The sequence below is a fragment of the Balaenoptera physalus genome (genome assembly GCF_965194825.1).
Source record: "Balaenoptera physalus genome assembly, chromosome: 11".
Classification (NCBI taxonomy): Eukaryota; Metazoa; Chordata; class Mammalia; order Artiodactyla; family Balaenopteridae; genus Balaenoptera; species Balaenoptera physalus.
This window is the reverse complement of record NC_138896.1, coordinates 31,668,322-31,686,265: the sequence shown is the minus strand read 5'-3', so window position 1 is coordinate 31,686,265 and position 17,944 is coordinate 31,668,322. Positions and strand designations below refer to the sequence as shown.

Below are 17,944 nucleotides of genomic sequence, written 5' to 3'. Positions count from 1 at the left end.
AGAAATGTGAAGCTTCTGATGTTGCTCCTCATGGGGACACAGTCTTGGGTGTGCCCACAGTCGCCTTGGGATGAGGTGGTTTTGAGGGGACTTTCTTTGACATCTTGTTCCCTGGCTACACCCAGCTGTTAAACTCTACTAATCGCCAGCTTATTGCTGTATTGTTTTCAAGGATGGCTTGAGGCATTAATTGCTCCACAAAGTGTTCCAATCAAATTTCGGCTCCTTTGAAGGGATAGTTTCTGAGGTCACTGTTTGGTAGTTGTTCTCATCCCAGGAGGGCTTCTCCCACTTTTTGAAAGAGATTGATTCTCTCTGGCAAACTAGTGGGCCTGCAGTTTAGCTGCACCTCCAAAGAATCTGTCAGTTTCTTCGCAGTTGCCTTTCGCCAGGACTTCCACTGTTTTTGAGAGTGCCTTGAGGCCTGAATGTCTCCATTTCCTGTTGCAAATGAAGTCAGTTTCTTTGGGGAGAGTTTGGAATTCTCTGTTCTATCCAGGGGTGCTGATGTACTTGTCTTTGAGTGGCACCCCCACTTTAGGAGCTGCGTGTTCAGTGTCGGGGGTGGGGGTAGGCAGCAGCCCCAGGTCCCCTAACCCTGACCCTGACCCTCATCCCACAGGCCCAGGCAAGGATCGTTGGGCTCCAGTATTCTCAGTAGCACTGTGCCCAACGTAGAGCCCCTGGGCAGAAGAAGGAAACCCCTCCTTCTCAGTCAGTCTTGTCTGAACTTAGCCTCTGCAGTGGCTTCCAGGAGGCAGGATGAGAAATGCTGCTGTCCTGCCCCTCCTGGAATGAAAGCCAGGGAGCTGGAGGGGAGAGAGAGCTCTGTGTTCTTGGCTGCACCAAGTGTGGAGTGGAGTTTCTGTCTCCCTGAGCTGGGACGGGGGAAGAGAAGAGGGAGTGGGTCTTGATTTGAATACTACAGGCTCTCACTTTTCTTATCGAATTTTTGTAGATTTTCTTGAATAAACGTTTCTTCATTTGCTGTATCTCCTTTAGGATCCTTCCAGAGACTTAACTTTTTTTTTTTTTTAATAATTTTTGTCAGTTTTGCTGGGGAGTGGGTTTGTGAAATTGCTCCTATATACTGTTTTATAATTTGATTTTTCTCCTCTTTAATATTCTGAATAGCTTTTCTAATCATTGAATCATTAACATTATAGCATCTTGGGAAAGTACAAAGGAAAAAGTAAAAAATGAAATTCCAACCTCCTATGATTATCACTGTTACTGTTCGGGTGAACATCCTTCACATCTCCCCATGCACGTATTCACTGATAGATATGCATATAATTTTACATGTTGCTCCATAACATGTAAACTTTGTAACATTGTTTTAAACAGCAGTGTGTCTTGAGCATCTTTCCATGTCAGAGTAGATTTACAGATTTCTTTCTATCTATTTATCTATCTATCTATAGATTTCTATTTATCTATCTCTCTCTCTATTTATTTATTTATTATTTTTGGCTGCGTTGGGTCTTCGTTGCTGCACGTGGGCTTTCTCTAGTTGCGGTGAGAGGGGGGCTACTCTTCGTTGCAGTGCACGGGCTTCTCATTGCAGTGGCTTCTCTTGCTGCAGAGCACGGGCTCTAGGCGTGCGGGCTTCAGTAGTTGTGGCACGTGGGCTCAGTAGTTGTGGCTCGCGGACTCTAGAGCGCAGGCTCAGTAGTTGTGGTACACGGGCTTAGTTGCTCCACGGCATGTGGGATCTTCCTGGCTCATGGCTCGAACCCGTGTCCCCTGCATTGGCAGGCGGATTCTTTTTTTTTTTTTTTTTTAATTTATTTATTTATTTATTTATTTATGGCTGTGTTGGGTCTTCGTTTCTGTGCGAGGGCTTTCTCTAGTTGTGGCAAGCGGGGGGCCACTCTTCATCGCGGTGCGCGGGCCTCTCACTATCGCGGCCTCTCCTGTTGCGGAGCACAGGCTCCAGACGCGCAGGCTCAGTAGTTGTGGCTCACGGGCCCAGTTGCTCCGTGGCATGTGGGATCTTCCCAGACCAGGGCTCGAACCCGTGTCCCCTGCATTGGCAGGCAGACTCTCAACCACTGCGCCACCAGGGAAGCCCGGCAGGCGGATTCTTAACCACTGTGCCACCAGGTAAGGCCCTACAGATTTCTTAAAGGTTATTTAGATGGCCGTATAATACCCTGTCTTATAGCTATGTTATAAATTATTTTAACTAATTTCTTATTGTTGGATGTTTAGGTTGTGTCTATTTATCTGCTTTTCTGAACAGTGCTTGGTAACCAGTCTTGTAGCTAAGGCCTTGTACATGTCCCTATTTATTTCCTTAGGCTAAAGGCTGAAGAGTGAAGTTGCTGGGTTAAAAATGTAAAAAAGTTAGGGGTATTAATGTGTATTTCCAAATTCTCTTTGGGGAAAGCTATACCACTGTACTTTCTCATTACCATTGTGAGAGACTGTCCACTTTTTGCACCCTTGCCATTAAAACAAAGCAAAAATTGAATGCTGTTGATTAGATATGTAAAAATGGTACTTGATTTAATTTGTGATTCTTTAATTATTAAAGTACACTCTGTCACTTTAGCTATTTGCATTTTTTTCCTTAGTGAACTGTTTATTTCCTTTTGTTCTTCCTTTCCCTTGGGTACATTTTTTAAAAACTTGCTTAGATTCTTTATATCTAACCATTCTTAATACTAAGTGCAAAATTTTTTCCTATTATTTGCCTTTTAATATTGTTTTATGATTTTTAAAAAATGGTGCTACAGGGATATAAATTTTAAAAGTCAAAGCTGTTGATCGTTTTTTTCACCCTTTATTTAATTTATATTAAGTGAGTATATTCCCATCCAGAGATTAGATACCTATTTACTTATAGTTCCTTCTGGCTTTTCTCTTTGCTCTAGTGTATGTGTGTACCTTTAAATCAAAACTGGAATTGATTTTGGTGAATGGTGTGAGGTGAGGATTTAAATAAATATTTCTTCCCCAAGTGACCGGGTAGTTTTCTTAACTCTGATGGCTGATCCATCCTTTCCCAATGGTGTATGATTTTGAAGGTGATTGTGTTCTCTTTCTTCAGGCGTCTTGCTGCCCTCCAAAAGAGAAGAGAACTTCGAGCAGCTGGCATAGAAATTCAGAAGAAAAGAAAAAAGAAGAGAGGAGTTGATTATAACGCTGAAATCCCATTTGAAAAAAAGCCTGCTCTTGGTTTCTATGATACTTCTGAGGAAAACTACCAGGCTCTTGATGCTGATTTCAGAAAGTTAAGACAACAGGATCTTGATGGGGAGCTGAGATCGTAAGTTGCCTTTCTGTTTTTATAAGTGGAAAAGTATAGTAGTAATTTTATGGACGGCCAAGTATTATCCTTGTCAGAGCCAGATATTTCTTAGCACAACGTGGTTTACATAATGCTTGTACTTATTTAATGGATTCACCTTTCTGAGCAAACCAGTGACCCTGGCTGTAACGTTTTTAGCACAGAACACTGTTCGAAGCTCTCGAAATGTCAGCGCTTGGCTCTTAGTTAACTGTCTACTCAGAATCACAGTCTTAACATTTACGTACCTTTGGGAAGAGGTTAGTTATTTTACTAATGGCCTGAAGGAATCTGTCAAAATCTGTTCTGCTGCTTCTTAGTTTTTTTTCTAGTGAAAATTTTATCTTGTTTTTCTGGGGTTTTTTGACTGCGCCATGAGGCTTTGCGGGATCTTAGTTCCCTGACCAGGGATCACACCTGGGCCCCGGCAGTGAAAGTGCCGAGTTCTAACCACTGGACCACCAGGGAATTCCCTCTTGTTTTTCTTAAAATGAAATTAAAAGGAAAAACATTACCAATGCATTTTAAAATCTTTTCACTTAATGGCGATTAGTAGGTATATTTATAAAATGTCTTAGAATACAGAGGATTTTGTTTATTTCTAGGGATTTTTAGAGTTTTTAAATTGTTATATCTGAATGTTGTGGGGAGAACCTTTTAGGATTATCAAAGATTTTTAGTTTTCTACTCCCCCAGTGGCCTTCCATTTCTGTTGACATAAATTGTTAGTAAACAACAGATGTCAGTCACTGTGAAACAGGATTTTCTTGGATGTACTCTGTTGTATTTATTTTTCAAATTAGGACCTTGCTTTAGGTAGTCCCTACAAATAAAGAGATTGAAGAAAAAACAGTCATTTGGAAGGAGTAGACTAGATGGAAGGTAGAGGATGACATGCAGAGGGGGAGAAGGCATTCCTGGTCCTTTAAAAGATGGCCTTGAGCCTGGCTTTAGACCCTAACAACTTTCTGGTGTCATTTGTCAGGACTTAAATATCCTTTAAAAAAATTTATGAATTAAAAAAAATCATAGCAAACAATTGAAGAATAGTTTTAAAGGAAAACTTTAAAACTCACGTTTTAATTCTGTTCCCTTCATTTAATTGTTTCCGTTTTTGTATACTTCATCATTTTCCTATGTGCACACACATATTTTTACATGAACATAGTCACAGTGTAGGAGTAGTTTTATGTTTTTCTTTCCATGTTATATGTAACATTTTGCTTATCATAGTCTTTATAGTTACATAGTTTTAATATTTATTACTTAAATTACTTAGTATATCTTATTTTCTTAATAATTCTATTGATATTCTAAGTCTGCATTCCTCTTGAGTATAGTGGGTAGGTAGTGGTATAGGGAACAACTTAATGTATATTGTTTTGTCTTTTCATCATAATTTTATTAGGAATGGGATTATTTCGTTCAGAGCATATGACTATTTATATGACGTTTAATGTTGTTGCCTATATGTAACTTTAAAAAATCTGTTCTCCACCTTGATCCATGACAGTGAAAAAGAAGGACGAGATAGAAAAAAAGACAAGCAGCATTTGAAAAGGAAAAAAGAATCTGATTTACCGTCAGCAATTCTTCAAACTAGTGGTGTTTCTGAATTTACTAAAAAGAGAAGCAAACTAGTACTACCTGCCCCTCAGGTAATCTGATAAAAGCAGGTTTTTCATTGTATGAACTCATATGCTTACCATTTATCCAGCAAATGTTTGCGGGCCTATGTGCCAGGCTTTTGCTGGGTGCTTGGTACCTTTAAGAAATATCAGGCCTTGAACTGCTCATATGATGGTTTAGTAAGTAATTGTCAGCTCTTAGCAATTTTTCAGTAGGCTAGGGCTCCAGACCTCTTTTTTGTAGCTGATAAAGGTGGTATTTGGCCTTGTGGACTTCAGGCCACTTTCTTTTAGGGAAGGTTTTGTTGTGTCACACCTCCTTCTCTTTTTGAGACAATAGCTGTGGAAATCAACATGGGAGTTGTGGAGAAGAGAAAATTCATTTAGCTCATCATAGGCTCTGTTCCTTTGAATTATAGTTGGTCAGAAACATGGGGATTTTGAATAAGCTCTTGTTTTGTTTTGACGAGTACAGCTCTGTATAATTGGACAGTTAAATGGAGCAGAGGGATGGATTTAGGAGGCTTGAACAGCTTCTTTCTGCAAATGAGTGCCCTGGCTGCATCAATACAAAATTCTTGGGCATAAACATAAAATAATTTTGTTAGATGCTGTTATTCGTAGTAGTGATATTTCTTAAACTGAGATTTTGCCTGTAATTTTTTTTTAGTTCTTAGGATATTTAGTTTGGTAAAATTACAAGGATAACACCTTTTGATTTTCTTAGGGATATTGTGGCTCTGTGGACTCTGTGTGATATTTTAATTGGTTTTTAGTACCCACCCTCCCCCCAATTGATAAATGGTTTTGTATAAACACTACTATTTTATGTTCTTGATTTATAAATATTTTGGTTTGAAAGAATTTCAGTATGGAAATACTGAAAAGGAATTTCAGTATTTGCAGCTTGATTCCATGTCACATATGGGATTCCCCCCCCCCCCACCCACATTAAATAGGGAAGACTTTTAAAAACTTTATTATGGAAATTTTAAAACCCACAAAAAGTAAAGAGAGTGCTACAACGAGCCCCTGTGTACTCATCACACAGCTTCAGCAATTCATTTTCTGGAATGTGGAAGTTTTCAGCTGTGTTATTCTCGGTTAAAATATTGCTACTGTGATAACTGTGTCTTTAGATTTCAGATGCAGAACTCCAGGAAGTTGTAAAAGTAGGCCAAGCAAGTGAAATTGCACGTCAAACTGCTGAGGAATCTGGCATAACAAACTCGGCTTCCAGTACTCTCTTGTCTGAGTACAATGTCACCAACAACAGCATCGCTCTGAGAACACCACGAACACCAGCTTCCCAGGACAGAATTCTGCAGGTAGGCTGCCATATGGTAGAGTGAACCTTTCACTTTGTTTATTGTCCTTAGAAGTATTTTAAAGGAGAACACTAAATGGTTTGGTTTTGTGTGTTTTAGGGTAAGCAGTTTGAAACAGTCCTGAGTGCATAGCTGCTAGAGATTTCTGTAGTAGGGAAGCTAAATCCTGTCAGTAAAGCATAGCATTTAAAAATTTCACATTGCCTAGCAGTCCTGGAAAAAAAATCAAACACGTGTAGTCAGTAACTTTTAAAACTTCCTTGTGATTCTGTACTTAGCTTGGCATAGACTGCCTTCAGTACTATTTCCCTCTCTCTCCTTAGCACATAGGGTGTACAGCTCTGTGTGTTCTTTAGGGTGTCTGCATGCCAGAGAATAGACAAACCTAACAGAATACTACTGAGTCTTTTAACACTCTTACATCTCAATTTTCTAATAGTCAAATATAATTTTAAGGTACTGATTCAGGAGTCAAATAGTCCTGCAAGACTTCGTAAGAAAAACAGTGCCCCTCATTGCCTGCTCTCTACAGGCACCAGTGATAGCTCTTTGTTTTTACCACCTTACTGCTAAGACACTTGTTACATTTTGGTTTTATTTTCAGTTTTAGGCACCTTTCCACCAAGGATTTGAACATCTGGCTCTCTCACACCTTCTGCCTCTACTGTGCATACACACTCTTTCCATTTTCCCATCTTCCATTATAGTTAATCATAATTTTGGTTAGCTCCATATTTATGGTTTATGTTATGACTACGTAAACTGCATTCATTCACTACGTAAACTGTGGGTCAAACTGCACTTGACCCACAAAATGCCTTATAATTACTGTGCAGTATTTTGTTTTTCTTTGAATTAATACTTGTTTTATTTAGGTGCTAAATTTTCTGATTACTTAGCGCACATTCAGTTCTGGACTTCATACCAACTGTAAATCTCCTGTAATCTGGTCACATTTTAGGTATTCTTACCTTTTTCAATGACTTGAAGTCGTTCCCAGAACTTCTGAATGTTCTAGTCTAGACTGATTACTCTTTAGATCTTGTTACAGCTTGTTCTCTTGCTTTCCCTTCACTGTGGCCCTAGAAAGTCCCTTGGGTCTCCTCTTTCTTGGCTCCCATGTCTCTGGCTTTTTTGGTTGACTCCCTTGTTGGTGAAGTGTATCTGTCAGTAGCTTTCTGAGGAAGGTTTCATGGGAGATGGAATTTTTAAGACCTTGAATATCTGTAAATTACTGTCCTATCCTCTTATCTGATTGATAGTACAACAGGGTATAGAATTCCAGATTGAAAGGGTTTTTGTTCACAATTTTGAAGGCAGTGCTCCAGTGTCTTCTGGCTTTCATTGTTGCTATTGATACGTCCTGTGCCATTCAGGTTGTTAATAAGAAAGCTGGTTTTTTCTTTCTCTGGAAGCTTATATGATCTTCTCTTTTTCACATGCGTGTTTCTTGATGTGGGTCTATTTTTAACCACTGTGCTAGGTACTTGGTGGTTCTTTTAATTCTGTAGACTCATGGCCTTCAATTCTGGGAAGTTATTTTGAAAATTAAAAAATTTCCTCCCTTTCATTAATTTATTTTGCTACTTATTACTCTCTGGTGTTCTGTCTTAATTGACTTTAATTTCATTGCTAGGAGATTTTCCGAATTTTATCTTTTTTTAAAATTTCTACTGTCATATTTTTAATTTCTAAGAGCTCTTTTTTAAATGTGTTCAGTTTTTAACCGTCTCATTTAACTAATATCTTTTTATTCCTCTGAGGCTGTTAATGATGGTTTTGCTTTGTTTTTATAAGTTTTCTTTTTCCTGCTCAGTGTTTAAGTTTCATTTATTTGTTTTGTTCTCTGTCTTTCATATTAGATATTTCCTCAAATATCTTTTGATCTTGTTCTTTGCCTATATCTAGGGAATAAAGGTAGGGCAATTAAAAGCTGACTAGACACTCCTTGGCTGTGGGTAGGACCCCTTGACTCCAGACTTTCCTGTGGGCTGAACTGGCTGGGATGTTTTATTAGGGAGATTTCTTTTAAAATTGTTTTACTTTTAAAATATATTTATTTACTTATTGAAGTATAGCTGACTTACAATACTGAATAAGTTTCAGGTGTACAACATAGTGATTTGATCTTTTTATAGATTATATTCCATATAAAGTTGCTGTAAAATGTTGGCTATATTCCCGGTGCTATACATTACATCCCTATAACTTATTTATTAGGGAATTCTTATTTATTTATTTATTTATTTATTTATTGGCTGCGTTGGGTCTTCGTTGCTGCTTGCAGGCTTTCTCTAGTTGCAGCGAGTGGGGGGCTGCTCTTCACTGCGGTGCGCAGGCTTCTCATTGCGGTGGCTTCTCTTGTTGTGGAGCATGGGTTCTAGGCATGCGGGCTCCAGTAGTTGTGGCACGTGGGCTCAGTAGTTGTGGCGCATGGGCTTAGTTGCTCCGTGGCATGTGGGATCTTCCCGGGCCAGGGCTCGAACCCATGTCCCCTGCATTGGCAGGCAGATTCTTAACCGCTGCACTACCAGGGAAACCCTATTCCAGAACTTCTGACATGCTAATGTTAGGTTGACAGAAGGAATGGAAGTATTGAATTCTGCCACAGCTCAGTATTCATTTTCTGTCTTGGTTTTCATTGAGAAAAATGTATAAGAATTCGGCCTGCTTCAAGATTTGTGTAGTAGGACCAGAAGAGAGGAATTTGCTCTTCTGTCTAAACTGTTAAAACATGCTTCTTTATCTTCTTGTTAATCAGGAAGCCCAAAACCTCATGGCTCTGACCAACGTGGACACCCCATTAAAAGGTGGACTTAACACCCCTTTGCACGAGAGCGACTTCTCAGGTGTGACTCCACAGCGGCAGGTTGTACAGACTCCGAACACAGTTCTTTCTACCCCATTCAGGTACTGTAAATAAATAACTGTTTTCTGCTTTAGAAAAACTTGAATCCGAGGACTTGGACAACATGTTTGCTTTAGAAATGCTGGCAGAGAATGGAAATAAGTGTTTAACTTGCTTTTTGATTTCTCCTCACTCATAGTAGCAAATAACATTATAGTATCCAGGAAATAGTCAAATACCAAATGGAGCTTCCTTTTTTTTTCAGGGTTTCTGGTGCTATCACCTCGTTTCTGAATACTTTTAATCTGATTTAAAAGAGCAGATCAATCCATTGTTAATGATGATTTGGCGAATTTTATAAAAATTCTGAGCCTTTGTATGTATATATTACTGTTGCTTTTCCCCCGACATTTTATTGTGAAAATTTCTAACATTCAGAGAGGTTGAAAGAATGGTAAAGCAAGCATCCATATACTCACCACCCAATTCTCCAGTTAATATTTTACAGTGTTTGCTTTAATCACATATCCGTCCATCAATCTATCTTATTTTTAATACATTTCCAAGTAAGTTGCAGGTATTAGTCCATTTCACCCTGAACACTTCCTCGTTGTGTATATCATTAGCTAGAGTTCAGAGTTCAGTATTTGTTTATACTTCTTTTGTTTTAAGCTACTGTTTTTAAAGAAGAATTTTTAAGATACAAACATTATAGAAGCAATTTGTATTAAAATGGAATTTGAGCTTTTAAGGTTAGAAATATTTAGGGTTTACTTTTAATTTTAAAATATGTCCTCCTACTGGTTGTTAAGTATATGAAGACTGTTAACAATTGCACATGACAGCAGGATCAAGAAACATTGGCACCCAAAACCTTATGTAATATTTAATTGCAAAGCTTGCAAGAGAGCCTAATCCCTCTTTCCCCGTGGGTGTCTCATTTCTCAACTAGATTGTAAGCTCATTGTGGGCAGGGACCATGTCTTATATGGTAACACCTCACCTCACCTCTGGGAACAGCTCTCTGGCAGCACCACCTGTCTGGAACACAGCCAAGATACAGGAAGTAATCAACCAAAAAAAAAAAAAAAAAGGCTTTGAACAATTAAACTGTAAGGTGCAAAGTCTATGGCTTTTATTCCTAAGAGAGTTTCTTAGCCTTAACTCAGAGCTATTCATATTTAGATGTGATTCTAAAAGCCTGGTGTTTGGTTTCCAAACAAAATGTAGAGGGAGGAAGTATTTCAAGTATGCACATCTATGATGATGATGATGTGATAGCCAACAGCTACAGGCAGGGAGGAGACAAATGATAAGTTGAAGATACTGAACTCAAAAGGAGTCATTTGGGATCTTGATTGTGGTGGCCAACCTCTCTGCCCACTGTGTGTTCTCAGCCACCCTGATGTGTCAAGAAAAGGTTGTGGGACTTCCCTGGTGGCACAGTGGTTAAGGATCTGCCTGCCAGTGCAGGGGACACGGATTCGATCCCTGGTCCAGGAAGATCCCACAAGCCGCGGAGCAACTAAGCCCGTGCGCCACAACTACTGAGCCTGCGCTCTAGAGCCCGCGAGCCACAACTACTGAGCCCACATGCCAGAACTACTGAAGCCTGCGTGCCTAGAGCCCGTGCTCTACAAGAGAAGCCACTGCAACTAGAGAAAGCTTGCACACAGCAACGAAGACCCAATGCAACTAAAAATAAATAAATAAAAATAAATACATTTATTAAAAAAAAAAGGTTGAAAAATGTTTGGTGGACCTAGTTATTAATAAGGTAAGAAAATATCAGATGTAATGACTTTATTTGAAGTTATTAGAATAAATATACTGTGTGTAAATACTGAGTAGCTGAACCAAACCTTTATTTTAACCTAGAGGTCTAACTAAAAACCAGGTAGGGAGATGGAATTTCTGGAATCTTTATTTCTTTTCTGTTTTCCTTGTAAAATAATTTATGTGAAAAACATTTGAAAGCACGATCCGAATAAAATTGGCACTTTCATTAATTGGAATTTCTGTCTTTCTAGAACTCCTTCTCATGGATCTGAAGGGCTGACTCCCCGGAGTGGGACAACTCCCAAACCAGTTATTAACTCCACCCCGGGTAGAACGCCTCTTCGAGACAAGTTAAACATTAATCCCGAGGATGGAATGGCAGATTACAGTGATCCCTCTTATGTGAAGCAGATGGTACATGTCAATTCCCTTTTAGTATTCTTTTTTTTTAATTATTTATTTATTATTTAGTTTTGGCTGTGTTGGGTCTTCGTTTCTGTGCGAGGGCTTTCTCTAGTTGTGGCAAGTGGGGGCCACTCTTCATTGCGGTGCGCGGGCCTCTCACCATCGCGGCCTCTCCTGTTGCGGAGCACAGGCTCCAGACGCGCAGGCTCAGTAGTTGTGGCTCACGGGCCCAGTTGCTCCGTGGCATGTGGGATCTTCCCAGACCAGGGCTCGAACCCGTGTCCCCTGCATTGGCAGGCAGATTCTCAACCACTGCGCCACCAGGGAAGCCCTATGGTTGGTCTTAAGGTAGGGAAGAAATGGAGATAGAAATTAAACAAAATCTTGTTTCAAATCTGAAGTTAGGGGTCATTTTTCTAGAATTAAAATTAGGCTAATTACTTTTTAGAAACTCTTACACAATATTAGTTGCATATTTTAATGTGTATGAATTGAGAAGGACCAATTTTTTTCTACAGGAAAGAGAATCTCGTGAACACCTCCGTTTAGGGTTGTTGGGCCTTCCTGCCCCTAAGAATGACTTTGAAATTGTTCTACCAGAAAATGCCGAGAAGGAACTGGAAGACCGTGAAATAGATGATACTTACATTGAAGATGCTGCTGATGTGGATGCACGGAAGCAGGTGGGTGATGACGGTTACATGTCTCAAGATCTCTACTTAAAAGTTCTTTCAGTATTAAAAAAAATTACACTGAAGAAAATTACTTACATCGTTAATAATATTCACTCACATAGTTCATAATATACTTAGAATATCTTGATAGGTATTCTTAAAATGTATAATTATATGGATAGCCATTTAAATATCCTGTCAAATTCATTATGCTTCTTTAAAATACATATAAATAGTCTTTTCGATATTGCTTTCACTCTAGCCAAGAAAAGATGTTATTATCAGTCTTAAAAACAAGTACATCTTGGATTGGTTGAGTAAATGGTTTTTCATCAGCGTAAACTAATAAAAAAATGTGGCTTTGGATATGTAGCGAGCGTCAGAATAAAATTAGTAACACCTTCTACTAATACATCTTCTAGTTAATTACTTTCTCATTTGCGCATAACAACCAGGTGATGTAAGTAGGATAAGTGTCAGCTTCGTTTTAGAAATGAGGAAACAGGCTCAGGTGAATTAAGTTAACTTCCTCAGGTCTTGTGGCTGGAGACTGGTGAAACTTGAACTAAAACTGAGATCATGTGACCCACTTCAGGCATTCTTGCTGCAGTCCATTTCAGGATGGTTTTAGAAATTGAATAATTTCCCAGGGTTGGATTGAGAATGGCATCAATGGAAATCGTTTTAGAGGGAAACCACATGAATGTGATTTTTGGTGGGGAATAGATGATAATACTTTATGTGTTTAGTTCTCTTAGCTATTTTGAGTTACATTTACTCTCAGAACTGGTTTGCAGTTCTAATGTGTTAACCCACATTATTCATAATTTAAGAATCAGGAAACAACACATTCATTGGCTGGCTTTTTAAATTAAAAATTAGTAGCTTTTGAGGTGGAAGGGAAAGGTTGTGTTGCACGAGGGATAATTGGAAGCATCCCCTCTACATTTAGGATTTGATTTAGACAAGAAAAGAATGATTATCTGATGGAGGGAGCCATGTAAATCTGGAGAATGCTCCTGGTAGACGTTGGAAGTTCTTAGTTTCTACTGTAACAGGAGAATGAATAGGCTGATTAATTTTAGTGGCCTTATATTGCCTTTCTACATACTTAACACAGATTCCTACAGCTTTAGCTCTTGAACATACACATTCTTATAGACTAAAGTGTTTTCAGCTTTACTGAAATGTGTCAAATACTGTTTAGCTGCAAAAACGGTTTTTAAAATAATTTTTTAGGCCATACGAGATGCAGAGCGTGTAAAGGAAATGAAACGAATGCACAAAGCTGTCCAGAAAGATCTGCCAAGACCATCAGAAGTAAGTATTAGAATTTCTGGCTTAGGAAATTTTAAGTTTCTTTTTATGTGATTGATGTTTTTTATATTATAAAGTCTATAAAACGACATTTCATCTACTTTCTGGAATATAGTAAAGCAGTTCCCAGATCCAATCTTTGAAATGCTTCACTGGTACAAATACGAATTTTAAAAATAAATTGATTGATGATTGATTGATTGATTGGCTGCATTGGGTCTTCGCTGCTGCATGCGGGCTTTTTCTAGCTGCAGCTAGCGGGGGTTACTCTTCGTTGTGCTGTGCCAGCTTCTCATTGTGGTGGCTTCTCTTGTTGCAGAGCACGGGCTTAGGTGCACGGGCTTCAGTAGTTGTGGCTTGCAGGCTCTAGAGCACAGGCTCAGGAGTTGTGGTGCATGAGCTTAGTTGCTCTGTGGCCTGTGGGATCTTCCTGGACCAGGGCTCAAACCCGTGTCCCCTGCATTGGCAGGCGGATTCTTAACCACTGAGCCACCAGGGAAGTCCCCAAATAAGAATTTTGAAGAAAAAAAGAAAATAATTTCTTTTGAAAATGTAAAACTGCTTTAGGCATACACCGGAGATATCGCAGGTTTGGTTCCAGGCCACTGTAGTAAAGAGAATGTCACGCAATAAAGCGAGTCACACGAATTGTTTGGTTTCCTTGTGCATGTAAAAGTTATGTTTACACTAAACTGTAGTCTTTTAAGGGTGTAGTAGTAGTATGTCTAAAAAAAAAAAGTACGTAACTTAATTAAAAACTACTTGATAGCTAAAAAACGCTAATTATCATCTAAGTTTCTGAGCCTGAGTCGTAATCTTTTTCCAGTAGTAACATTAAAGATCACAGCTCACCATAACAAATAGAATAGTAATGAAAAAGTTTGAAATATTGCAAGAATTACCAAAATGTGACACAGACACAAAATGAGCAAATGCTGTTGGAAGAATGGTGCCAGTAGACTTGCTCAACGCAGGGTTGCCACAGACTTTGAGTTTGTAAAAAAACACACTACCTGCAAATCACAATAAAGTGAAGCCCAGTAAAATAAGGTGTGCCTGTATTTAATTCATGCTAGTAGAACTAATAACGTTAGTATGTTGCAGTGACATGTTTAATAATTGTACTTGTTTTAAAATTTTAGGTAAATGAAACTATTCTAAGACCCTTAAATGTAGAACCACCTCTGACAGATTTACAGAAAAGTGAAGAACTAATCAAAAAGGAAATGATCACAATGCTTCATTATGACCTTCTACATCACCCTTATGAACCATCTGGAAATAAAAAAGGAAAAACTGTAGGATTTGGTACCAATAATGCAGAGCACATTTCCTATCTGGAACATAACACTTATGAAAAGTTTTCCAAAGAAGAGCTGAAAAAGGTATCCTTGAATATTTCTGTCTCAAGATTTAAGTATTTGTTAGATACCCATGTATCACGGACAAACATTAACATATCTTCCCTTATTGATGTTCATAAGCAACTGAAATATATGGTTAAGAGATAAATATTCATATTAAGTGTTATGCAAAGGACATACCACCCCCCCCCCCCACCCCTTCCCATGTTCAGTGGCAGGCCTTTATCAGATAAACACTGGCTTTGATGGCAGAGTGTTGTTGTCTCATGGGTGTATGCCTGATTGATAGTTGCTACAGTTGCTATTTTCTGTGTTTAACTCTGCTGTCTCTGAATAGGGTGGAATGCCTTTAATACTTAAACCTCACTTATTTAGAATACTATGAAAAAACAAGAATATATTAAAAATATTTACAGATTAAATCTTTCACCTGTTCACAGAAAGGAAATATTCACTGAATTCATTCCCCTGACATGATTTCCCCCTACCCTTTTGGATAAGGAAATAAAGAAATGTTTTGTCTAAAGTCTGTCCTGCCTCTTCCTCCATATGCATTTTATTCTTTCTGCTTTGACAGAGCAAACAGCTGTGATTTTGACTAGAAATCTGTACAGTGGCATAAGATAATAGAGTTAGTTTCATGGTTGGAAGCAGAGTGGTCATTAGCTTAAAAGTCTTTTTTCTTTAGTCTTTCGCCCTGAGGGGCAGTGATGGACCCATCCATTAGAATGGGCTAACTTGGGAGAAAACCAGTAAGGTTCCTTTGTCTGGCTTCTCTCCTGCACTTTCCCTCTCTCCTCTCTTTTTCTTACTTTCTCTTTTTCTTATTGCATACGTGATACATGTGTATTATAGGACTTTTAAAAAGAAAATAGAGAAAGGAAGGAGGGTTTAGATTTGTGTTTGTTTGCCCCTGATTCATGAGTAATTTTGACTTGCTGCCTTTTAGTAAGTGCCATGGAAGCTGTCCTCTGTTGAGTGCCTGCGCTTTGGCAGGCACATTCAGTCACCGAACCGGGTGAGAATTAGACAATGAACTTGATGCTTGAACAGTTTCCTCTTTTTAGAGTGAAAATATGAGGGGAAGATGGAATTTAGGAAATAAATTTTCCTAAATTTATTGTATATATGGAAACCTGAAATAAAGATCACGTTGTTGCTAATAGAGATTCTATAAGGGACAAATTCTAATAAATTTTTTGATAATAATGTAAGTAGTGCTTTGGAATTATTTGAAACGATTACACAGTAGTTTAAATATCCTCCCATATTTTATTTATCTATCTATAGTCCCCTTTGTTCCGAAGAATTTGAAGCAGCTATTTACTTAGCAGATTCTTTAGGGACGGTTTAAATAGAACTTAGCTGTACTCTCTCCTAATTATTATAAGAGCTGAATTTGTAAATTTTTACTGTGTACAGTTTCAGAGTGAAATACCATTTCTCTGATGATACAGTGCCTGATTTTCATTAAGTGTGTTAAAATTGGTTTGTTTCCATTATTTCCCCTAAGAGGTATTGTTTAAAAGTATCTATTCCTTATCTTCTAGAGACTTGATTTTCCATTTTTTTGTTTAAATTTTTTCATATGCTGGTTATTTATCTTGACTTTATGTATTTTGGCCTGTGTTTATTTTCTGATGTTCCTGGAGTGATTGAAAGCTTTCTATAAAGCACAAAAAGTAATTGTCAGTTTTTCATGAGCTATGAAGCAAAGGGCTGGAAAAAGTTCATGTGGTATGTTCATGGAGTCTGTGTGTCTGGTGTTGGGCTGGCTCTTTGTGTATACTGTATCACTTAATTCTCATAACAAACATATTAGGTATTATCTCCACTCTACAGATGAGAAATGGGCTCACAGAAGTTCAGCAAGTTCAGATAGCTACTTAAATGCTAAATCTGTGATTGGAGCCCACGCTTGTCCAACTCCATCCTCATTCTGTCATCTTAAACCGTATCTTTTCTAGTGAACAGAAGCTGGTCTATGACCCATCATTATTTGATTTGTGCCTCCAGTCTTATTCTCTGGCAATGGCAGGGACATTCTTTCAGATGAGAAAAAAGGCAGGTGTCAAAAAAACGCCTACTTCCCCTTCACCATACTGGGAAGTCCAGAGTGTAGCGGGGGATGGTAGAGTGGGAGGAGCACCAGCACGCGTTGGTGCCCAAGCATTGGCTTGGGTGTGATCTTGCCTTGTCCGCTTACTAGTGTTGTATTTTTGAACAAGTGGTTTAACCTCGCTAAGCCTTAGTTTCATCAACTTTAAAGTGAGGTTAACGATGACTGCTTTGTAAGGGTGGTGTGCTGTTTGGAGATAAAGTAGGTAAAACTTCTCAATTCAGTTCCTGGCACATAGTAGGTATCTGAGAAATGGTAGCTGCTATTATAATGAGTGAAGGCAAAGGACGTTTACATTATCAGGGATGATAATGGATGCTTGGCTTTTCAGATCAACCTGCATTGACTTCTAGGCTTCTTAATTCATTTTGCTTAGGTATTATAACCCCCTTCCAAAAAAAAAACAGTTAACCAGAGCTCATTGTCTTTGCCCAGAGGAGTAAAAACTAGTCTTTTAAAGCTTTTTGTTGATGGCAAGTATCTCTAGTACTCAAGCTTATTGTTACTATTATTGTGAACAGGCCCAGGATGTTCTGGTACAGGAGATGGAAGTGGTAAAACAAGGTATGAGCCACGGAGAACTCTCAAGTGAAGCTTATAACCAGGTGTGGGAAGAATGCTACAGTCAAGTTTTATATCTTCCTGGGCAGAGTCGCTACACACGGGCCAACCTAGCTAGCAAAAAGGACAGAATTGAGTCACTGGAAAAGAGGCTTGAGGTTGGTATCCTTTTAAAATTCTAATTTAAATGTACTTTGATTGAAATAATGAACCAGATAACACCACTGGAGACAACTTCAGAAAAATAGATCTAAGGTAATTGTTTTCGAATTTCTTGAGGAAAAACTACACTGAAGTGTTTGATCTTCCTTGGCCTTCTTCATTGGTTTTTCAGAACTGCTGGCCTTCGTGATGAAGAGTGCCCTCCAAGTTGACCACAGGTCAATCAGAACCTTTTAGATGTGGGGGCAAAGAGCCAAGAAGTGAACACTGGTCACTCAGAAGAGTGTACAGCAGTGCTAGAAGAGCAATGCAGTTTTCTCTAGGGGGGATCTCAGTGTACCAGGGAGCTTTCTTTCTGTAGCCAGAAGGGCACACTTACAGAACTTTGGTACCTTTCTGCTCATCCTCGGATTCCTGTCAGTTTGTTACAGAGAGAGCACTGAGCTGGATTATCCAGACAATGG

The 17,944-nt window shown here is 38.7% G+C and overlaps 1 protein-coding gene across 2 annotated transcripts in view; it reads left to right on the top strand.

Annotated features, from left to right (window-relative positions):
• The window catches only part of CDC5L (cell division cycle 5 like), a 45,424-nt gene that overhangs the window by 10,026 nt on the left and 17,454 nt on the right, over positions 1-17,944 (top strand). The window contains exons 6-14 of one of the 2 annotated variants that reach the window (XM_082412481.1): positions 3,056-3,274; positions 4,809-4,953; positions 6,063-6,251; positions 9,013-9,161; positions 11,130-11,292; positions 11,802-11,966; positions 13,197-13,277; positions 14,417-14,659; positions 17,279-17,476. In XM_082412481.1, the coding sequence (XP_082268607.1) occupies positions 3,056-3,274; positions 4,809-4,953; positions 6,063-6,251; positions 9,013-9,161; positions 11,130-11,292; positions 11,802-11,966; positions 13,197-13,277; positions 14,417-14,659; positions 17,279-17,476 (1,552 nt within the window). The remainder of the gene's footprint in view (positions 1-3,055; positions 3,275-4,808; positions 4,954-6,062; positions 6,252-9,012; positions 9,162-11,129; positions 11,293-11,801; positions 11,967-13,196; positions 13,278-14,416; positions 14,660-17,278; positions 17,477-17,944) is intronic. The other variant, XM_082412482.1, reaches the window with a different exon arrangement.